Here is a 24,946-nt window from a genome sequence, read left to right on the forward strand (position 1 = left end):
GGAAACAGTTTAAAGAGGCGAAATTTAAAAGTTGTAAAGACGAAAACCAGCGTCGACGCATTATATATATACACACAAATACAAAATCAAATCAGAATTGGAATTAGAATGATCCTCCAAAAAAAAAAAAAAAGGAATTAGAAAAAGGTATTTCCATATATATATATATATATATATATATATATAAAGTCGAAGACACGGACAAAAAAAACCCCTCCTGCACGCTGCACCTGGCTGCATACGTACACCTACTTTTGTGTTTTTTGGTTTTGTAGCAAAGCAGGCATCAAAATCAAAATCAACCAAAGTCACCACCAACAAACAACACAAGTAGAAGAAAAAAAGCGCAAGTAGAAGGAAAACCCCTTTCTCTCCTCTTTTCCTTTCCACCCAATCAATCGTTTACTTCACAGACTTCTCTTTCCTCGATTCTAGGGTAACCTTTTTTTTTTTCTTCTTCTTCAAGCTAGAGAGAGAGAGAGAGAGAGAGAGAGCGAGAGATTTTTTTACTTTTGTTTTCTTTGTGAATTGGGCGAGTCGACTCAGTGGAACATGTTCTTCTCGGGCGATCCGTCGACTCGGAAGCGAGTCGATTTGGGAGGTCGGAGTTCGAAGGAAAGAGATAGACAGAAGCTTCTGGAACAGACCAGATTGGAGCGGAACCGCCGATTGTGGTTGCGCCAGCAAAACTCCGCTGCCCTCAAAATTCAGGTTCGCTTTTTTCGCTTTTGCTTGCTCTTGCTTTCGATCTTCAAATTTAGAGTCTCGGTTTTGTTTGCAAATTGATTCTGGTTTTTGAGACTGTGTGAAGTACTATTAGGTAATCGATTTTAGATGCTTGCATTGCTGAAATTATCTTCGTGCTTTTACATGTGCTTACTTGATCTTCGAATTTAGTTGTTTTTATCGCAAATTTGTTCTGGTTTTTACCTAAGGAACATAATTTGGTAGAGGCCATGTGGTATTCGGTAGTTGGATTTTGAGACTTAATTTTATTGCTTCTTGTTGCACTTTGCTCTTCGAATTTAGTCCATTTCTCACGAATTGATTATACTTATTACTTAGGGAATTGAAAATTTTGTAGTTTGTGTGTGAAAACTATTAGGCAGTGGATTTGAGAATTAATTTTAATGCTTACAGTTACATTGAAACGGATTTTTTTTTTTTTTGTGCGTTTATGTGTGCTTATTTGATCTTCAAATTTAGTTGTTTTATTGCAAATTGGTCTTGGTTTTTAGAGTAAGGAGCTGGAAATTTGGTACAGGCAGTACGGCTTTCGAGACTTAATTAGAATGCTTATGTTGCTGCATTTTTTTTCCAGTACTCTAACGCGTGCTTCAATCTTCTAATTTATATATTTTGTCGTAAATTGTTTATAGTTGTTAAGTAAGGAAGTGAAAATTAGGTAGAGGCTGTGTGAAAAGGGTGTGTGATATTTGGTAATGGATTTGAGACACAATGCTGTAATGACACATTTGTTTATGCTTTTACGTGCGGTACTATGATCTTCAAGTTTAGTTGTTTTATCGCAAATTGAGTCTCGTTTTCAGGGTAAGGAGCTGAAAATCTGGTAGTGGCTATGTGAGAAGGGGAAGGTGTTATTAGGTTAATGCTTAAAATGACACATTTGGTTCATGCTTTTACCCGTGCTTCTCTGATCTTCGATTTTAGTTGTTTGTCATTGCAAATTGATTCTGGTTTTTAGTGTAAGGAGCTGAAAATTCGGTAGAGACCATGTGGAAAGGGTGTGTGATATTCGGCAATGGATTTGAGACTCAAGGCTTACAGTGCCATGTTTGGTTCATTCTTTTATGTGTGCTTCAATCTTTGAACTTAGTTGTTTTGTTGCAAATTATATATACTTGTTAGCATAAGGAATTGATAGTTTGCTTGTTACTATATGAAGGGGTGCGTGACATTAGGTAATGGATTTGAAAGTTAATTTTAATGCATATATTGTGGCGTTGTTAGTGTAATTTTTTATATCAAGTCTTGGAATTGGAAATGCAATGAATTGAATTGACAGCTTTGAAGATTGTTGTTAGACTAAATTGTGGGACACTATGTAGTCCATACTATATGAATTTTGATGCCCTAGACGAGTGGATGACGTGGATGAGAGAGAGAGAGAGAGAGAGAGAGAGAGAGGCTTGGTTATGAAAGAGTTGATAATAACTAATTTTTAATGTAACAACATTGTGACTGGGAATTGGATTCTTTGATGACCTCCATGGATATCATTTAGGGTGTGGTTATTAGGGGGATTGGGGAGGATAAGATGCGCTGGAAACCAGATCAGAAAAAGGGCTTCAAGGTTAGTACTTTCTACCATCTTCTGGGTGCCTCTCCAAGCATCAATTTTTCCCTTGGAAAATCATTTGGAGATCAAAGGCCCTCTTGAGAGTAGACTTTTTTGTATGGACTATTGCTTTGGGTAAGATTTTGACAATTGACAACTTGAGGTTGAGGAAAATACGAAGTACAGATTGGTGTTATATTTGCAAATGTAATGGTGAATCTGTCAATCACCTTTTGCTACACTGCTCTATTGATTTAGACTTATGGTCCATGATATTGGGTTTGTTTGGAGTTTAGTGGGTGATGCCAAAATCTGTTTTAGAGCTTTTAGCTTGTTGGTAAGGTCGATGTGTTCGTCACTGGAATAGTCATATTTGGATGATCATCCCCCCTTGCTTGATGTGGTGCATTTGGAGGGAAAGGAATAGTTGGAGTTTTGAAGACACTAAGAATTCTATGCTTGATCTCAAGTTATTCTTTTTTAGAACCTTATTGGATTGGTTGTCATCCATGAGGAACTCTTCTTTATTTTCTATTGTTGATTTACTAGATTCATGTAACTTTTGTAACTGATTGTTTACCCCAGTGTATTTCTTGTATACTTTGGTGACTCATTTTTTATGAGTTATACAATTTTACTACTTATAAAAATAAATCTAACAACATTGGGACATATTTAAGGGGAAATTATTTTCAGAGTAGTTTTGCTAGATGGAGTGGTTGGATAATAATATTATTATATTTTTGATAAGTAAAACTAGAAGCGATTTTGTAATAATAATAATAATAATAATTGTAAGTGCACAATTGCACTTGGACCCAAAAACACACGTGGGCTCAGGCCCAATGAGCCTTAAACAATTAAATTTGTAGAGTGTGGGTTCGCAATCTAGTTTAGTGGTGTTCGAAGCTTGATGAACAGGCTAGAATGTTACAGTATTTACAAACAATGGACAAATAGGGCAAAATGAATCTCCTCAGACATAAACCGAGGACGACTTATATATTATTTCTCTTCTTCCTTTCAAAGGTTACAGTTCTTAGTCCTTCTCTAGTTCTTTTCCAAAAAAGCCTTTTCTTCTTCCTCCCCCCTCCCTTTCTTTACTCTCTTCCCTCTTTAAATACTTCTTCTCCTTACCCCTTCATCCACGTGTCACACAAATCTCACCCCTAGATCCTTAAGCAATGGCTAGAAGGCCCCTTCTACTGTTCAGGGTCACTTCCCCATTAATGCGGCCAGGGTAGTAGGTGCGGGATCTTTAATGTGGAGGTAGCAGCCTTTTTCTGAGATATTTTTCTCACACCGTTGCGTCCGGAGGGTACTTAAATCCCCCTCATAACCAACGGTTTTTTCAGAACTCTGCCTTAATCTTTTTGGCGAATTCCAGGGTCATCGCGGGTCTGTCTGAGGAGAGATTCGTCCTCGGACGAATCCTCGGACTCTCGACTCATGGGCCGACCTGGAGTTCTAGGGGCTTTTAGTCTAAAACAAACTAGCGCCCATCAATAAAGCCCAAGGCCCAAATACTTACTTAGGTCCTTTTAGTCCCCACAATAATAATAATAATAATAATAATATTATTATTAAAATTAAGTCCTTGCCTTTTTGTACATTTCCTATGTACTGGGCTGTGTGTTTTTTTAAAATTTCTTTGTTACTTATCAAAAAAAAAAAAAAAAAATTAAGTCCTTATTATGCTAGGAATGGAATGTGATATGATCTGAAGATGTTGACTGAGTGTTCACATTGTTTCGATGGAGTGCAAGGGAATGTAATAAAGATTAAACATTACCTGGAAAATCTAAATGTAATATGTGTGTAAGTAATGAGATGGTGTGAAAATAGAGATAGCAGATTGTCAAATGCTGATCATAATTGATTTGTGAAAAATGAGAGAAAAATGAAAATTAAAGGTCATAGCTAGCGATAGTAGTGCTGTCAAAGTCTTTCATCTATTGTAAACATCGTTTATATATGTATAAGCATATATTATGTTATTGAATTATTGGGCCTTTCTCTCTCTTGCGCATATTCTATGTGATCATTTGTTTTTCTTGATAAGTACATACTTGATGTGAGCATTATAGAAACGGAAAAAAGAAAAAAAAAAAAAAAAGTTAAAAGTATTTTTAGTTATATTTGGTCTGGCCAATAATGCTCTAAGTAGATTTGTGAAACATAAACCTACTAATCATTCTGTTGAATAAAATTAGTAGGGCTAAGGTTCCCACAAAAGTAGTTTTTTCATGTGGACATCCAGTAGAGGAAAGATTCTTACAATGGATGGTCTTTAAAAAAGAATTTTTGTATAGTAGAGTGGTGTTGCATGTGCAAGAAGAGTACGGAGTCCATATATCACTTTATCCTTCGTTGGGATTTTGCATTATACTCTATGGTTGGTAGTAATTTGTTTGTTCGGTATTCATTGGTTTTTGGTTAAGAAGGGTTTCAAATTGTTGGCTTGTTGGAAAGGGGGTTTTGGATGGCATTGTAGTGTTGGTATCTAGGGTTTCAAATTGTTTTTCTTCCCCCTCTTTCGCTTTCCTCTGTTCACAACTAGTGTATTGGGATTGCTTTTTACCTTTAATAAATTTATTTACTCATCAAAAAAAAAAAAAAAACTGTGCATCATGTGGACTGTTTGGAGAGAGCACAACAATTGTACATGTGAAGGGATAAAAAGATCTCCTTTGGAGTTCAAATGTTTTTCTTACGCTCATGTATGATTGGATGGTTGATTTAAGCGGTCACTTTTTTTTTTTGTTTCTCTAATTCAGTGGAATTCCTGTGTACATGGGTTGCGATGTTTATCATTTCGGCAAAAAAATTTCTGTTATATACATATAAAAAAAAAGCGTTGAAGGTAGCATCTAGATTGCCTAATAAGAGTGTACACTATTATCAGAACCTTTTTACTTTCTAAAAAAAATGTCAATTATTGTAAAGAAGTGTGTAATAAAACATAGCATCCACATATTACTTATAAAAAAAAAATAGCATCCATATACTTGTTAATGAAAATCAGATTGGACCATCTAGATCCATTTTGAGTGGAGTTATTATTTCACGTGTCAAAATACACATGATATTGAGCCTTGGACTTTTATGATTTAGTCGTGTCTAACATTTATAGGATGAATTTTATTGGATGCTCGTGCAAATATGAAATTTTGAACTGATATTTGCTCACTTATTCGGTGAAATAGCTAGGCACTGTGCAATACTTTTCAATAGTTGGGATAAAAAATTAAAAGGTTAACTTTTAATCTCAGCCATTGGATTCAAAAGGTTAAAAGTAAAAAAGTAAATGTTGAAAATTTTTGTATATGATTTAGGGGTATTGTACGGTGCAATAGCCCTAGCTATGGCAATTTGCATTGGATCCAAATCCCACTTGTTGTATAATAATCTAGTTAGTAGTTTACGGTATAATTTTGATTTAAAGAACATGCAGCTATTGGCTTTACTGAGGTTGTTCTCTATGTAAGCAATGAAAATAAGTTTCATGAATCTCTTGCAATGTGTTGACTGATTACTAACTGCAGAAATGCTTCAGAGGGAGAAGGGCAGTAAAAGCTGAACATTTTAAGGTGCAACAGCAGTTCTATGAAACCTATGGGAAGTTCTGCCAAAATGTAGACAGGTAGCAGTGTTAGATCCTTGTTGACATTACAAATTTGTTTAATTGCTTCTTTGCTTGTAGTTTCCCTTAATATATATTTGGTAGTATGTTGTGCAATGGCTTTGCTTGAACCGTGCATCTTCTTTATATTGAACGAATTCTTCCACTTGATCAATCAGGCATTGTTTTAGCCCAGATTCAGAGTTCCTTCGCCAGTTACTTTTTTTCTTTAATGCACGAAATCCTGGTGATTTTGCAATTCTTGTGGAGACATGCCGATTACTTGTGCAATTCACTCGAGATAGTGGTAAGTTTCATCAGTGTGCCTTCTCAAAGATTTGTCTTTTGTACAAGTTGTTTGAGTAATTTTTGTTATGCAATAAACTTTAGTGTGATAAAAGGGATGATTTGTACATATTTTTGAAAAAAAGGACAACATGCATACTGAAGCAGTTCTCCACTTTGTATTTAGTACTTATCATGAGATTGAAGCATGTGATTGGTTTTTGCTCTTCCTTGTATGTCTGAAATGTGATCTGATAATGTTAACAGTATCTGATTGGAATCTTTGCTGCTTTGCATGTGTCACTTTGCTGCTTAGAATCTTTGTTTGATGGTTTTAACAATATCTGATCATGCAACAGGGGACACCGTGAGCCTCTTTGCAGGCAGGGATTATTCATCTAATCATGCTTTGGTGGACTACAGAGTGAAGCAGCTTGCATATGCTTGTGTTGAGGCCGTGCATCAGAATAGGTTGGCTATATTGACTCCCTTCCCCACTCCTGCAAAATTTTCACAAATTGCTGAGATTCAGTTCTTTAGAATGCAAGAGTTTATTGCATCTTGATTGGTTCTCAGTGTGGAGAAACCATCCTTTTTCTTCTATTTTGGATTTACTTGATTTTTGTAATGTTTGTCTTTGATTTGTTCCCCCTTGTATACTCCCTGTGTACTTGGGTGACTCTCTTTTTAATATCAATGAATCTTTATTACTTATCAAAAAATGTTCACTTATTATATATGGCTGGCATCAAAATTTTCATATACTTTTTATATGAAATCACCATTGTCAGTCATTCATCCTAAGCGTTAACTGGAGTCATTTTATTCTGCACACCTCAGTATTGTTTAAGCAAAATAATGGTTCTTGAATGTTGTCTTTCTTCAACCCCCTTCTGTTTTTCATAAATATTTACAATATTTAAACTTATTAGTTTTAACTTTTGAAAGGTATCTGATCCTTGTTGGATACACAATGGGAATCCAGAACTCAGTAAGTATCAGATAGGCCTTGGCATAAGGTTATGAAGCTCTTTGGTATAGAATAAAAAAGTACACGACTGAAAACAACTAAGGGCGTGCCCTATGTTTTGACTAACACGTAATTAAGAATGGTTACATGGCTAAACTATAACAGAATAAACAATGGGTATGTACCAGTCTTACAAAAAATTGTTCAGATGTGAGAAAATATTTATTTTTCAGTGAATCCATGTGTTATTGTGTCCTGCTAGTTTTTTTTTTTTCTTGTATCAACGTATCTGTATTTTATCATTTTCTTTTATGTGTTTTTTAATCTAAAGTATAATGAAGTTATTGGATAGACATTACTTTTTTAATTAATAACTTTGAATTTTTCTTCCTTTGTTTGTGTTGCTGTTAAATGCAAGTGTTGCTTATTTGTTTTGTTGGACAGGAATCGATTGAAGGAGCAACTATCAATGAAACCCGAGGAATCTAGCGTCTCAATGACTCTCTTGCTGGAAGCGGTAGTTTCATTGATAGATCCAAAACTTCCATGGTTTTGTAACATAGTTGGCTATCTTTTGCAAAGAAAGACATTCAGTCTGTTTAGGGAGATTGCTCTTACATGGAAGGTATGTTTCTTATCAGCATCTTTTTCTTCATTTTTTTTCCTGGTTTTCTTCTATTTTAGTTTATCCTATAGAAGGCATTTCTATATGTGAGGCTCTCCCCCCTAATTTTCTTCTTTGTCCCCAAATCTTTGATGTTAAGGAGTGTGTTCTTTGTAATCATGGTGTTGAGGTGTGTATCATAACACTGCAAGTTCTGATGATCATCGAAGTATGTTGAAAGCCATTATATTTGACTTTTTTTTTTTACCTGACGCCCTAAGATTATTGTTAGGGGCCTTTCATTAGCCTTATTGAGTATGTTTCCAAAATGGATATGCTGTTCAGTCATGCATAAGTCCCAAAATTTTTGAGGTTGGCTATGGTTTCTCAACAGATTTGTCAAGGTTGGCCACATGTATTCTTTTCCCCCAATCTATTCTATTTGAAGTTATAGTTTCTGCTACTTCCTTAATTGACATGTCATTTTTCTACAACTAGTTTTTGGTCTTCCTTACCTTTTTTTGGTTCCCTCAACTTGAATTAACTCACTCTTTCTTATGGATGCATTAGTCGCCCTTCTCTGAATATGACAAAACCATCTTAAGCGACTTTCCCTCATCATTTTATCAATAGGGACCACTTATCTTTAAGAGGATTTCCTCATTTTGAATTCTATTATTTTGTGCATTTCTATTTATCCATCTTAACATTCTCATTTCAGTTACACTTATATTATGAATATGTTGCTTCTTAACAATCCAACAATTAGTTCATAGAGCATAGCTAATCTTATAACAATCTTATAAAATTGTACTGTTAACTTTAAACCTTGGCGTTGGATAACTTATTGGAATTGTTTCTCATTTTGTGAAATTTTATATTTGGAGATTTAATTTCAGGCTGGGATGCTAGAACCAAATCTATCCACAGTTCTAATCTGGTTTTTTGTGGGTATGAGAATATGTTTGCTTCTGTTTCAATTCCAAGTAACTGATAAGAGTGAATGGAAGTTTGAGATGAAAGTCATTTGAACACTTTCACTAATTTTTCTTTGCTTTTGAGTTGGAAAATTGGATATACCGTGGGATCTCTCCTTTTATTAATAGTATACTTCTTCTTCTTTTTATTTATTTTTATATATATTTTTTAATTGTATTATTTATTTATTTAAAATAATAATTACTTTTAAATTGGCATGCTCCCCAGATCATATTCTTTAATTCCAATTTTCTTTGGCGAGGATAAGGATTATTAATGCCAGAAATCCAAACATGGTTTGTTAGACCATTCATTGGTTGAGATATATGGTGTCATATAAGTTATTTCTGATACTTCTTTGAGTTATTTCTGATACTTCTTTGAGTTCGCATATTATTGATTGTTTCTAGTTTTAGTATCTAGAGGTGTGAGTTTGCATTTAAGTTTCATGGACATGGTTTTATGGTATAATCAAGTTTGTAAGATGGGAAATGGTTGGATTTGTTGGGTGTCTTTACTCCTCTAAACCAAACATTTAAGTGTTACTTTTTTCAAAGTAAAATTTTTAGAGTAATATTTAAGGTTGTTTCAGACAATGTTTTTTCTGTGCATAATGAATGACGGTACGAAATTTAGCCTGCCTGATGCTACATCATAGGCACATTGGGAATGTAAATAATTGTAACTGTATAAATATTAAATGACTGCAATGATGCAAATTGTCAGGTTTTATTTTCTTGGAGCTGCTGACTACAGTGACTGCAGTTTATTTGTTTTTAAATGAGTAAAACAAGTATGTAACTCAATGACAATTTTCTTTACCTGTTCAATTTCTAATAAATCAAGATAACCATTCGTTCTTGATGTTTGCTAACAAAGGATATTTCTGAGTTCCCGGTTGCTTGGTTGCTTTTTGGTAGGTTCTACTTCACATAACATATTAGCTATTTATCTTAGAATGTGATTTCTTCTACTGTCAATTTAACAAGCATCTCTATGGCTAAGAAAGATATGAAAGATACAAAGAGTTCAGTTGTGGACTTATTATTTAGTTGGTATCATTGGCTTGGGAAGCATAGTTTTGATATTTGGAATTTGGTCCCAGGCTGTTTAATATGGACTATTTGGTTTGAACGGAATTGGCGGTCTTTTGAGGATGAGGGGAAAATTGTGGTTCAGTTATTAGAGTCTTGCCAGCGGACCCTCTTTGACTGGTCTCGATGTTGGGGTTTCTCGGATTGTTCTACCCTTATGGATTTTCTTTCGTCTATTAGAATAGATTAGGGGCTGCTTAAGTCTTTTTGTTTCCTTTTTCCTCTGTTCACTACCGTGAACTCTTTGTATTTTTCTTGCTTTTCTCTTATTAATAATATTCTCTTCTTACTTATCAAACAAAAAAAAAAAAAGAATAAATTGGCACTAAAAGATTTGATTGATGTTATAAAGCCTTCAGTTTTATAGTGATTCCATTTCCCCTTCTTACTGGCTGGTGCAAAGATAGAATCAAACTAAACTTTTATTCTATATATCAATGAACTTGATCTGAAGGTTTCTGGACATTATATAGTATATTAGGACCATCAAAATCGAAATCAAGGACTGTGAGAAGACAAATTCAGTCATGGTGATATCTAGCTATGTTATTGTTCTCTCTCTATTGTTTTGCTTCTCATTGCTGGAATGTATGTCACTAGTATCAATCATCTTCTCATGATTGGTTTAACTTGTCCAGTGATCTTGTTTCTAGAGATTGTTCTTTTTATTCTATATTGATCTTTCCATAATGCATTCACATATACTGTGCTTGAAAGTATCTTTTTATTCTCTGCAGGAAAGTACAAAGACTGCTGCTTCCATTGAGATGGTGTCGTCGTTGGAGCGTGTGCTTGCCCTTGTAATTCCTCACATTGGTCGGAATCCATGCACCTGTCCAAATATTGATCCACAATGGAGTTTTTCATCCCAGATTCTTACAATTCCTTTCTTATGGAAGTTTTTCCCATACTTAAAAGAGGTAGCAATTTTTTTCGATCGCCCTCTTGTTGAGACTTAATAGTTATTGTTTTTAACTTCATTTGGTACTTAGTGGAGGCACAAAGTACTCAAGAGCCCCTGGGTTATTTTTAATAAAGTCCACTAATAGATTCTGCTTAATGTAACAAATTGTAGATTTTCCTGGTTTATTTCCTGCTTATGCTGCAGAACTGCTGGGTGGTCTTCATCTATATATATATATATATATTTTTTTTTTTTGGGGAATTACTTTTTTCCTGTTAATTATTGTCAAGGCGTGTCTTCTGATCTAACTCAAGTGATCTTTTGCCATCTAGGTTTTTGCAACAAGGGGCCTAAGCCAACATTACCTTCATCAGATGGCATTTTGTGTGCAAAATTGTGCTAATGTACTTCCTAATGATATATCCACTGAACATCCTGGTTATGCCTGTCTTCTTGGAAATATTTTAGAAACTGCTGGAGATGCTTTATCTCAGCCTAATTGCTCATTTGAAATGGTAAGCAACTGTTGCAAATTATGATTAGATTGCCATCTGTTGTTCTTCATTATGCTTTAAATTCTTCGGTACTTCATTAAGAATGAAAATGGTTGAGAATTTGTGAGCATGCTTTCATTTTATATTTATTTTCCTTTAAAGGATTGGATTCCTTAGATTTATTAGGTTTTGGATCATGTAATGCTGTTCTTTGACATGATCAAGTTGTGCAGTGATTCTGTTTGGTTTTGAAGCTAATTTGATTTATTTTGTTTAACTTGATCAGGCTGTAGACCTTGCTGCTGTTACAACGTTTTTGTTAGAGGAACTTCCTTCCATGAAATCATCTAGTAGAGAGAGTAAAGAAAGTATGGCCTCTTTCTTATTATATGCTTGAGTCTCTGTCCCTCTCTCCATCCTCACTCTCTTGAATTCATGACTTGATACTTGCTACAAGTTTTTAAGTCTGAAAGCTATTATGTAATCTGGTTATTTTCCCTTTTTCTAATTGTTATTTGCTTTGTATATTATTTCTTTTTGTTCAATTTTTTCCTGTTTTATTGACAAATTAAATTTGGTAATACAACTTGTGTAAGTGTAATCGTGGTACCTGCCAAGAGTCTTGTAGGCCAACTAGTTGGCACCTCCTGATGTTTCCAATGGATGCATCTAGGGTTCAAAATCCCCCACCCACCCCCAACTGTCAAATTATCAAAAAGTGTAATTGTGTTACCTTTTATCCTTTTCTTTCAAAAACTTGATTGAAATATTTATGTTTGCTACAGGTCCCATGCTGGGTGACGATGATATGATTATAGATGATGAAGTAACAGAAATAGTTTTGAACAGGGATTTGGAACAACAGATATGCAATGCTATAGATCCCCGCTTTCTTCTACAACTGGTATAGTCTTCTTGACACTTCATATTAGTCTTCAAAATGAAAATTTTACATTAATAAAAATCTCTTCTTAATTGTAACAAAAATTTGGAATTCTGTGCTGTCTGGTGCAGACAAATTTGTTATTTGGGGGAATTTCACTTGCCAGTAATTCACACGATGGACCTGATGATAAAGAAGTGGCAGCTGTTGGTGCAGCCTGTGCTTTTCTGCATGTCACTTTCAACACTTTACCTCTTGAACGAATCATGACTGTACTAGCTTACAGAACTGAACTTGTTTCCGTGCTTTGGAATTTTATGAAGCGGTGCCATGAGAATCAGAAATGGTCATCTTTGTCACAGCAGTTATCATATCTATCAGGAGATGCTCCTGGTTGGCTGCTACCCCTGGCTGTGTTCTGTCCAGTGTACAAGTAAGAGGCCTTGTTAAATTCTGGTAGTTCCTTCTAATACAGTATTTTATGGATGTGCAGTTATCTATCTATTCTTACTCTTGTTTTTGTATTGTATTTGATGTTGAATTGACTTCTAGCTGTTTCTGAGGTTGATACAAGTTGAATTAACCTGTCTAACTCCTCTTGGTTAACCAGGCACATGCTTACAATAGTTGATAATGAGGAGTTCTATGAGCAGGAGAAGCCACTGTCGTTGAAGGATATTAGATGTCTTATCATTATTCTAAGACAGGTAATGTTGGAAAATCTGCATCTTAAGGCACATTTGGAAATGTGAAGTACTTTATAAACTTGTTCCTGAAAGACACTTTTTGGATGTCTGGATACTTTTGAAATCCATATCCTTTGGCCAGATGGTGCCATTGGTGTATGGATCAGCAATAATAGAACTTTGATTGGTTGTCTTTTATTGGTATGATAACCATGATCAGTAGTAGTGTGTAGGCCACCTACTACCTATTTGTTTAACAGCTATAACTGGTAATATTAGATTGTGATCTTTTCAATTGACATTGTTGTAATACGCACTATGCCATTTTCTGCAGGCCCTATGGCAGCTTTTATGGGTAAATCCCACAACCCCATCAAATTCCATGAAATTTGCCAGGAAGACCTCTTCCAATAAGAGGCATACTGAGGAATTCATTCAAGAAAGGGTTAGCATTGTGGCATCTGAGCTCCTCTCACAGGTACATTTAAGCATGTGTTCTTGAATATCTGTGATGTTATTTGGTAAATCATATTTCCTACTTAGAAGTCATCATATGTCGTTTTTTTAGGCTTTCAATTATTTGTCATTATTTATTATGGGTCCTATATTTTTCTTCATTATTGCTAAGGATTTTTAAGTTGTGTTGGACCAAAATTATGACATATAGATAATATTGGGCTCTGTTTTGCTTTTGCACTTCTAATTTATTGTATAAACTATTGTCATAGTTGCAAGATTGGAACAACAGACGGCAGTTTACATCCCCCAGTGACTTCCATGCTGATGGTGTTAATGAATTCTTTATTTCTCAGGTGATAGATTCTCTCTTGCATCTTGACACTCCTAGAACAAAAATCTATGGTTCTGGTTTTCAAACCTTTTCTTCTTGTTTTTATATTTTTGTGCCAGGCTGTAACGGAAAATACACGAGCAAATGACATATTGAAGCAAGGTCCTTTCTTGGTACCATTTACGAGCAGGGTTAAAATATTCAATGTAAGTGGTTAACTGTTTACACTCAGTTTCAAGATGGGATTGTCATTAATTGTGAATGATAGAATTGACTGTGTGTGTAAACAATAGCGCTGTTTTTTGGATTTCCCTTTTTAGATAAATAATTATTATTTTTAAAGTCAAGTGACTGAACTAATTCTGAATTGCTTTTTATTTTTTATTTTTTAAAATGTCTTTAACTATTTTCTTTCAATCCATTTATCAGTCACAGTTATCAGCAGTGCGGCAAAGACATGGGTCTAATTCTGTCTTTAGTAGAAATCGATTCAGAATACGAAGGGATCATATTCTGGAAGATGCCTATAATCAGATGAGTGCATTGTCTGAAGAGGATCTTCGAGGAGTGGTAATTCCCTTTTTGTCTTTATGTCTATAACATATCACACTTGCTATCTGTAGTTCAAAAAATAATTCTCTGCATCTTTGTTTTGTCATAGAAAGACGACAATATGTTTGCTGTTATTTAGTATCAGACTAATTACGGTGGGCTGTTTACTTACAGATTCGCGTAACATTTGTCAATGAATTTGGAGTTGAGGAAGCTGGCATTGATGGTGGTGGAATTTTCAAGGATTTCATGGAGAATATCACTCGAGCAGCTTTTGATGTCCAGTATGGTTTATTTAAGGTTGTATTTAAGTTGCCTATATGAGTCAGTAACTCCAAGATTGAGATATTTTTGGTGGTTAGGAAAAGATGTGGCACCCACCAGTAACAGTTTTTCTTGCAGGAAACATGTTTTCCCCAAAATGTTGCCTTACGTCATGAGAAAGTTACGATCGGATTACCTCAAAGTTTTCTTGTAACCAAAAATGGAGTCTAAAGGAAGCATTAGTTGTTACTGGAGATATTTTAAGAAAATACATGTAGGTCAAAGTTCAGTTGCTAACTCCCCAAGTCACACAAAACCTTATAGAACATTTCAATTATTTTATCTAGTTGCACAACAAATTGAGAGTTTGGCAAATTACAGTGAATAGTACTTAAAAGCTCAGGGTTTATAAAGCATGCACAGTAAATCGTAGAGTTTTATTCTTAAAAGCTCAAGATTTGAGCTTTTTCTAAAACCACTGAAAAGCTTTACGGGTCTTAAAGCCCTTTTCCCCACTTTTGCTAGACACACCCCTTTTGCTCCAAAAAGCACTTCTATAGTTTTAAAGCTCTTTAATGCACAACCATATAAGCCCACAATCTGGGAGGCATTCATCTTAAATCAATGTGTCATTCTGATACTATGGCTAGTCCTGATGGCCAACTTTAAAAATTTGCAGTCCAAATACTTGTTAATGTCTACTGATTTTTCCTCATTGTAAATATGTGCATTGTGTTCTACTGATCCTCTGCTTGGATTTTACATCCAGGAAACAACCGATCACTTGCTCTACCCTAATCCTGGATCGGGAATGATTCATGAACAGCATCTCCAATTTTTCCATTTTCTTGGAACTCTTCTTGCAAAGGTAAGATATGTGTTCATTTGCTAGTCCATTGTTTCTGTCATATGTTATGGACCTGCATTTGGTTGGCTGAGACTTGAAGAGCATCCCATGCTGTTGGTTTCTTTACCCATATGCCATACCAGGAACCCAGGTTTTGACTAAAGAATAGATAAATAAAGGCAACTTGCCTAGTTATCCCTTTTCATTGAGGAAGGCAATTTATGAGCTGTTTGGTCAGAAAGAAATGATGAAGTGTGCAAATGACATGACTAACATGAATTGATTTTTTTATTATCAGTTAAGGTGACTGTATCCTGCTGCTTCTGAGCAGCAGTATAATGCTGTTGGGATAGGCTGCTCAATCAACTTACTTTAATACTCTGATATAAAGTTATTTAAATTTTGGATGATTTTAATTTGTCTTTGTGCTAATTTAATTCCTTCTATGCTTTCTGACGCAACCTAATGTAGCTCTTGTCCTTGTAGGCTATGTTTGAAGGCATTCTTGTTGATATACCATTTGCCACATTTTTCTTGAGCAAATTAAAGCAGAAGTAAGGTTTCAGAATGATTTCCTGCTTTATTCATTTCAATAGCTTGTTTGCTTTTTCATTTTTTTTCCTCTGAATTATTTATGGCTATAGTTGAATCATGTTACAATCTGCACCTGAAATGGGCAAATCAAAGTTACTTACGCATACCAAAGTTTTTGTGAAAACATAATATACTGGGGAAAAAGACTGGAGGTTTTAAAAGCTGGATAATATCTGCCGCAGATGCGGGTATATACTGATTGAAAAAATATGATAGGGTTCACTTTATTGTATTGAAGATTCATGAGAAACGACAAAAACGTATTAATTTATAGCCAATATTTTTAGGGTTACTTCACCTTATAGTTGATCTGAATCCTTTACTATTTCACTTTGGGAGATGACAATTAGGTTAATCAGATTTGGGCCCACTTTTTCCCCAACACCCATTATCACACTTCTGCTCCTGCTTTTTTTGAATGTGCTATTGTGTCACACGTTCATTTATCACCTTGAGATTGTTATTCACCTGACTGGTATTTTGCATTTTTTGCCATCTATGGATTTATGTACAAGTAATTTTTTTTTTTTTTTGAATTTTATTGTTTTTGATCCCCAAATTTTATTTGACCACACATTTTCTCCTCCTCTTCTACTACTATATATGTTTAAAGGCACTAACCATGAGTCTCTCAGTGAGTTAAGAGTGATAATCAATGTAATAGTTCCAGTGGCAAATTTAGTTCACAATGATGTTGTCGGTAGAATTTGGCTTCTGCCATCATTATGATCACACAAGGAGAGAGAGAGAGAGAGAGAGAGAGAGATTCTAACTCGTTATTGTATACAAAATGAATGAACTGATGAATGCGACGTGCTATTCTAGCTGTGGATTGCCAATGCCCTTAAGTAATTCTGGAGATTTAGTAGCTGTATTATATGTAATTAGTAGCACCCCTAGTGTTGGAGTTTAATAAATTGTGGGAAATGTCTAACGTTTTCACTTTTCTCTTCTTTGATTTTTTTTTTCATGACGAATCATATTTAATGTTTTCCCTGCAGTATCATATCTGACATGTACTTTTTTCTTTTTGAATAGGTATAATTATTTGAATGACTTGCCATCATTGGACCCAGAATTGTATCGTCATCTTATTTTCTTGAAGGTAATGTTTTGCTGTCTTCCCTTCATATTTTCATGTCTTATGCTATGTTAAATTTGGCTGACAGGCCTACATATTTTTTCATATCATTATTCATGCCTCTCTTACAACATGGCAAAACTATACCAGATCTGACCAACTGCCCATCCTACCTCTTCATGGTTTTAGAGATGTCTGGTTTGTTACCGTTAGTCTAATATTAGACAAAGAGCAAGGCCACTATAATCAGAGAGAAGAAAAGAATGATTCTTATATCATGACCAATTTCATGGATGACTTGTGCTTATTTAGTTTTTGGTCTGCATCATCTCTTTTCTTGTAAAATTGATAAGGTGCTTGTAGTGGGTTATGTGATATCCATACTTGGACCATTGCTACAGGGAAGTCAATGGCATTCTTTACAAGTTTTGGTAGTTGGGAGCCTTTTACTTATTGTTGATTTTTAAAATTCTTAGTCTTTACTTTTGTGTTTGCCCCACTATGTTTATAATTAAAAGGCCAATGCCTGATTACTAATTCTTTTTACCCTTTATTTTCACTCAAATGATATTTAGATTAGTGTTGCATGCAGATAATCATGTACCTCCATTTTCTTTCCTTTAAAAAAAAAATGGAGGGGAGAGGGGAGTGGGCCCTTCTTTGCTTGATAAGGAAAATTAGAAGGGATATTTATATTTCCATAGGGCATCCTTTCACATTCTCACTGGTTATTCTAACCGGAAGCACTCTTTCTCTTTGCTTATTTATTGTGACAGCATTATGAAGGTGACATTTCAGAGTTGGAACTGTATTTTGTTATTGTCAATAATGAATATGGAGAGCAAACAGAAGATGACCTACTTCCAGGAGGAAGAAACTTGCGTGTTACTAACGAGAACGTTATTACATTTATTCATCTTGTAGCCAATCACCGTTTGAATTTTCAGGTGGTGTAATCCTCTTCATTAGTTCAAGTTTCATCCCAGACTGTATCTTCTTTTATATTGTTATGACACGATTAATAATATTGCTATCAGATACGTCAACAAAGTTCTCATTTCTTGAGGGGTTTTCAGCAACTTATACAGAAAGATTGGATTGACATGTTTAATGAGCATGAACTGCAGGTACTGTTGTCCACTCTATCTTCATAAGTTATGCTTTGTTGTATGAAACTGTCATCATATTATTTACTTCTAGCCTGGAATTGCTTTTGAAGGGATCTATACATCAGAAGATTCTTGGTGAATGCATTACAATATAAATAAGTAACAGATAATAAATGTGAAGTTGCACATCATTTAAAAAAAAATTAATTAATGGTCCTAGTGCTTGATCTGTGAATTAAGATATTTGGCCGTGGTTATCATTGTGAAGCACGCAGCTTCTGGTACAATGTTTTTTCTGGACCATTAACTTGCTTTGCTTTCTTTTGTTTCTCTTCCTTTGCTGGAAAATCCGTTGTATTAGGGCAACCATAGAAAGTCATGTCTTGCTCGTAAATAGTGTAAACAGTCCAATAAAAAAATACAGAGATTTCACCCATACTGACTTATTCCAAATTGTAGTGTTAGGAATCCAGATGATTTGTTCTCATCTGTTGTATGTTTTAGTTGCTATTTTTTTATTGATAGTTCAACCCTGATATACATGCTATGATATGTTTTCCTGCCATCTCATAATTTCAGATGAAAATCATGGTTACTCGAGTGGCGGCTTCATCTATCCAAGAATGTACTTTGTGTTTGAGCACTTAAAATGAATTACAAAACATTATCATCTATAATAGCAATGCACTTGAGCTCTGATTCAAATTGCACTTTCTCCCCTTGTAAGAGCAAGGTGGAGGGTGAAAATATATTAGCATTGCATTTGTCACTTGAGGGCAAGTGCATGATGTTGCAACTTGCAATGTGACAATTTATTTTCCTTTCTTTTTGAAATTTAATGTATCATATTGATCTTTACATCCCACTTTGACACTTTTTTTTTTCCAGCTTCTGATTTCAGGTTCACTTGAAAGCTTGGATGTTGATGATCTACGATTGCACACTAATTATGCAGGTGGCTATCATAAAGTAAGATCCCATTTTAATTTTATCTTTTTATTGATGTACTCAAAAAAGTGGCTTTGTATGGCACAGTATAAATCCATATATAGTTTGTTGTAGTGTCTTTGTAGTTACTGGATTGTTTATATGTATTCTCCTAGATGGTTCTTGCCCAAGATGAACTTAGTGATCACTACATAGATACTGCCTTCCGCTCTTTTTTTGTCATTAAATTAGCAACTGGGCTAGATGTGCTTTCTCAAGGGCATAATGAAGAGTTAGACTTCTTGCTGCCAAGCTCTCTGGCATTTTGAATTACTAGAACTTTTATCACAAATTGCGTGATCATATTTCTGGGTTTCATTCCAATGAAGCAGCATACAATTTAATGTAGATATTTATTATGCATAAGTTTTACATGGCATGATAACAAGACGACATTTAAAACATATACTATTGCCCATTTTCCAGAACCAAAATTTTGTTTCTTATGCAAGTGCAATTACTAAATTTTTATTGTTCAACAGGAGCATTATGTCATAGAGATGTTCTGGGAAGTCCTCAAAAGCTTTTCATTGGAAAATCAAAAGAAATTCTTGAAGTGAGTTATATAATCTACCATAACATCCATTCTGTTTATTTATGTAGGCTGCTTTAATTTTATGTATTTTGTTAGCTTTAAAAAAAATGCGTATTAAAAAGGATGATTAACTAGATTGGAGTTTTTCAGGTTTGTGACTGGGTGCTCACGAGGACCCCTCCTTGGATTCAAATATCTTGAGCCTTTATTTTGCATACAAAGGTAATTGTTTGACCGATTTTAATTTGATAAGGGGAATTATAATATTTGATCTTGCCAAGAGCCTTGCAGCCCAACTGGTTGGCACCTCTTGGGGTTTCCAATGGAGGCATTCAGGCATCATATCCCCCCACTCCCGTTGTAACTATAGAATTATCAAAAAAATTATGGTATTTGATCTTAGCCGAATGGCTCTGAGAGTGTTTGTCAAATCTTTTCCCCGCCTCTCTCTCTCTCTCTCTCTCTCTCTCTCTAGTTTGACTGTTTGTTTGCCTCTCTTATTTTAGGGCTGCTGGTAATGCTTCTGAGGAGGCTCTCGACCGGTTACCAACATCAGCTACTTGTATGAATCTTCTAAAGCTTCCACCATATAGAAGGTTTGTCCCAGTCCTAACTTCCTTTCTGGAAATGCAATGAGTTTTTCTTGGGACCATATAGTGTCTTCTCTCCCATAAACAAGATTTGGAGTTATGGGTTCAACCTCAAGCACTTGTGTATTCATATTCTAAAGATCCTGCCATATTACTAGAAGATAACAATCAAAGTAAAACAAATGAAAAAGAAAGAGTATTGTCCTATATCCATATGGTACTTTCAAGAGCACAATTTATAACCTCACCAGAAATAGGTTGTAAGTCAGCCTTCTTTGATAAGTGCAATCATACCAATATATTTAATCTAAGAAATATTATGTTGTTTAATTATGTACTTGTTAGTGAATGACATAAGCGTAACCCATGGTTTCATGGAGGGTTTGACAAAGTCCTTTATTTTTGGAAGATACACATGCAGTTGGGAATATGACATATAAAGTTTCTAAAATCTACTAAGCTTTCACTCTCTCTCTCTTTTGTGGATGTCTACTACCACTTGCCACATCTTGTCAGGAAACTCTGATCATCTGATCATTTGGGCCAGCTTTGGTATTGATTTTTTTTTTTCTCACTTAAGGACCTTCACGCTTTCATTAGCACTTCCTTTCCTACTGAAAGAAGGCCCAAAGCAAGTGTAGCCAAATATCTAAATTCATAAACAGCCTAAGAATAGATATTTCTTTCTAAAGAAAAATTTTCTGAACTGTTTACTTTGCCTCGTTATTTGTTCTTGTCAATTGTTGTCTCTTATTTCTTGTGTCACTTTCTATTGAAGATTATTCATTCTCTGATGACATGCTTTTTTTACAGCAAAGAGCAACTGGAAACAAAGTTGCTATATGCTATAAATGCTGATGCTGGTTTTGATTTGAGCTGATTGACCCACATGACAACTATGCCAAATGTTTGTCAAGTGGAGGAAAGCTGTCGGTAGACAGTCTGTGACTCTGATCTGTGTTATCGGTTTTATGTTTCTGCATTCTTGGAAGTGTCAATGACCATCAGAACTTCCTAGAAGACTACAAAGATCGAAAGGCAGAGTGTAGGCTGATTAAATTGGCATGTAAATGATATTCTGGCCAGCCTGCTTATTTAATTTCAAAATGTACATAAGTGATATCTATAAAATAGATCGGCATTGTGTAGTACAGGCATGCAGGACTAGTTGGTCTTATGAATGTGATCTTTTTGTAGACTAATTTTTTTAAAAGGTCTGTTATATGTTTGTGTAAATGAGAAGGGATGACCACGACTATCAAAAGAAAAAAGCAAAAAAAAAAAAAGAAAAAAAAAAGGAAGTGATGATCACATGTAAGTAGGTCTTTGTAGAAAATTCAGTGCTTAGGCAGTTTTCTAATTTTTCCACATTTTTTCCCCTATCTTACATATATATGATGCGTTGTAAATTAGAGGAATGAAGGAGTATCATATTTCTAATATGCTCAGTTGCTCACACTGTAAACTGATTTAATAACTATTATTGTGGCATAATAATGATTTTTATTCGGTCTTTTTGTTGGTTGAGCCACTTGGGAACCAAATTTCGAGAACATATTATTTGTATTAATGTTGTTTCTCGTGTGTGAAATCCTCGTTATAAAATTTTGAATGATGTCCTCTCTTTCTGCTTCATCTGTTTCACTTATTGGCCCCCAGAAAGACTATTACACTATGCTATACATTATAAGTTTATAAATAGGAGATAATTTGAAGCTATTAAAAAAAAAGGTAGCTATGTATTATTACACTGGCATTTTAGCTAAAGAGTATGTTTTATATGGTTTCTTTTTATTAGTTTTACCGTGATCAGTAGCAACATTCCAAGACGTGTTTACATAGTTCTTTTCATGGGAAAACTTGGTATTTAATTTCACGAACAAAGTTTTTCTTTAAACTAGTTTGGAAAAAAATTCTTCAAACTTCTCATGTATTTTTATATTAAGTGTAAACTTTGAAAAATTAATTGTTAGATTGTATATTTTTAATATTTCTTTAATGCTTGTAAAATTTTAAGAAAATCAAAGATTAATTGTTATGTCATCAGATAAGTATAAAAAATAAATTTATTGATCGAATAATAAATAAAATCCGATTTGAATGAAATGTGATATATATGTTAAGAACATAAAGGGCATGAAATTCAACGGTTAAATTTTTAAAATTCATATCCAAAAAGAAAATATATAAGATATTTGAAAAGTTTTTCTCCAATCTACTAATTTTTGTCTCCATCCCTACTTATTTTAAAGGAATGAAACCAACAAAAAAAAAAAAGTATGAGAGAGGGTTACTTGTTAGTATTGATATAATTATTAGGTTTATTGTTATTATTACGCTTGTTTCGTATTTTTATAGCATTTGCCTCAGCAAAAAGGCGACTAAAATCTTCCTAGCGTGCACTGCTTGGATTCCCATTTAGATCGAACGTCCAAGTCGGATTTTATAAATCTCAGTCTGTTTCTTTTTTATGGATATAAGATAGAAATTATACTTTAATTTAATCTAACGCCTTGTTTATTTCAGTATAAAGGTTTTCTGGAAAATTGTTCATTTTTCAAAGAGCATTTTTTAGAAAACTATATCATTTTTCAGTGTTTGGTAACGACCTTAAAAATGAGCTTGAGAATATTTTTTGGTATTTGGTATGCAAATTTTTATTTTTATTTTTTATATTTCTTGTATAATTTAAAACATGTGTATTATGTAAACCAACTAATGTAATCAATATATATAAAAAAAATAAATAAATAAAACCAAGAATGAATTTGGTTTTCATACTAAAATATTGACAATAGATACAATCAAAATTAGTTGTCAAATTTTCATGATCTCTACCACTTATCTTGCTCATATATATGGACAATAACATCCATACATACATACATACATATATATGTATATATATCAACCATTTGTCTTTATACATAAAATTGACATGGAAATACATCTTTAATAAGTATAAATAACAATAACTTTTAATTGTCTATTCTTTTTGCTGGTACACTAATTGTCTACTATAGTCAACCACAAGTTTTTAATAGAATTCGAAATTATGTATTTATATAATGTATCTACATAGTCTATTATCATTGCATAGTATTTGCATAATGTATCTGCCAACAAATACATTTCCCCTAAACAATTATCATTCATTATATAACAATATTATTAATTTACCGTAAAGATTATCCTATATAAAAGCAATTTAGAGCCAGCACTATGTTTAAAATTTTTGTATTTTACTTCATTCATTCTTTCTTCTTCTTTTTTATTTTTTATATATATATATTTTTTAGCACTTTTATGTGCAAAAAAGAACTACCTGGAATCCATCAAACCAAAAATTTCTTAGAGAAAAAAATAAAATCAAGTTTGAAATTCAAAGTAAATAATTGGGATTTTAGGAGAGAGGAATGAAATAATTACTGCTGCAAATATGTTCTTTTTTGCAAGTTGGTAGAGAGGAATGAAATAATTATTGAGCAATGAGGGGAAAAAAATCTAATAAGAGAACTGTGTTATAAAGGGGAAGAGAAACATGGAGAGAGAGAGAGAGAGAGAGAGAGAGAGATCTATATAAGAGGGGAGACCAGAGTTAGTGACAGTGAGGGTGTGAGGAAAGAAAAAGAAAAGGGAAGAGAGAAAGAGTAAGAGAGCGTACCGTGAGAAAGATTGTTTTCCAAAAAAAAAATTTTGGAAAACAACCTATAGAAAACAAGCCTTATTTTTATTAGGATTTTCTATTAATTAAAGATAGTTTTCCACTGACCATTTTTTTTTGTGCTACCAAACACTGAAAAATGTGGAAAACTATCTTTACATAAGGTTTTCCAGCAAAACAAACCGAGCGTAAGGGTCCGTTTGGTTAGAGGAGTGGAAAAGTGGAAGGATAAAAAAGATTTTAATTTCTCTCCTTTTTGTTTGGTTGGAAGTGGAAAAGTAGAAGGATGGAAAAAGTGAGTTTGTATAAATTTACTCATACACCATTGTTAAAAAATGATGGCCAATTAATACAGAAAAGAGACAAACAACCAAAAAAAAAAAAAGCAATCACCCAATTTATTAAAAAATAAAAATCACGTCCAAAAAAAAAAATCATATCTAGTTAAACCAAAAAAGAAAAAGGACAAAAAAAAAAGCAATCACCCAATTTTTTTTACTAGATGTGATTTTTTTTTTTTGGGACATGATTTTTATTTTTATAATAAATTTGGGTAATTGCTCTTTTTTGTGTGGTTATTTGTCACTTTTTTGTTTTAATTGGACATCATTTTTTAACAAGGGTATATGAGTAAATTTATCGAAGCTCATTTTTTTTCCATCCTTTTACTTTTCCACCTCCAACCAAACAAAAATGAGAGAAAATATAATCTTTTCTATTATCTTATTTTTCCATCTTCTCACCATTTTCTTTTCTCCCACTTTTCCACCCCTCCAATCAAACGGACTCTTATACTTGTGGAATAACCAGTCTATTTCTTAAGGGCGCATAGTTGAAGCAATTAGTTTTAATGTTATAAATAGGGTATTAAGTGATTTCTCATTGATAATAGCATTCTTTATAGTGTTCTATGTCTGTTATTCAAATTTCATTCCCTTTTTTCACTATCTATCTATATCAAAAAGAAAAAGCCCATCTCCAAATCAATTTGGTGGAAAATTCCTCTAATAAAACCACCTATGAAACTTTTAGTATTTGTTGATGCTCATTTTCGAAAGCTCAGCAGCCGGAAGAAGCCCAACAATATGGGCAAGAAGAGAGTTAGTGGATTGAT

The 24,946-nt window shown here is 33.9% G+C and overlaps 1 protein-coding gene across 1 annotated transcript; it reads left to right on the forward strand.

The window, feature by feature from the left end:
- Positions 1–316: 316 nt before the first annotated feature.
- Positions 317–21,682, forward strand: LOC142624481 (E3 ubiquitin-protein ligase UPL6). The gene is made up of 26 exons (XM_075798054.1): positions 317–711; positions 5,845–5,942; positions 6,101–6,228; positions 6,566–6,677; positions 7,621–7,801; positions 10,590–10,772; positions 11,089–11,271; positions 11,537–11,618; positions 12,036–12,154; positions 12,265–12,566; positions 12,744–12,840; positions 13,154–13,297; positions 13,548–13,631; positions 13,729–13,815; positions 14,039–14,179; positions 14,336–14,461; positions 15,195–15,293; positions 15,759–15,826; positions 16,905–16,971; positions 17,724–17,894; positions 17,985–18,074; positions 18,945–19,025; positions 19,526–19,599; positions 19,729–19,800; positions 20,085–20,174; positions 20,982–21,682. Exons 1-26 carry the CDS (start codon positions 553–555, stop codon positions 21,046–21,048), a joined length of 3,105 nt encoding a protein of 1,034 aa, XP_075654169.1. The 5' UTR covers positions 317–552; the 3' UTR covers positions 21,049–21,682.
- The last annotated feature ends 3,264 nt before the right edge of the window (positions 21,683–24,946 follow it).

The sequence above is a fragment of the Castanea sativa genome, chromosome 2, assembly GCF_040712315.1.
Source record: "Castanea sativa cultivar Marrone di Chiusa Pesio chromosome 2, ASM4071231v1".
NCBI lineage: Eukaryota > Viridiplantae > Streptophyta > Magnoliopsida > Fagales > Fagaceae > Castanea > Castanea sativa.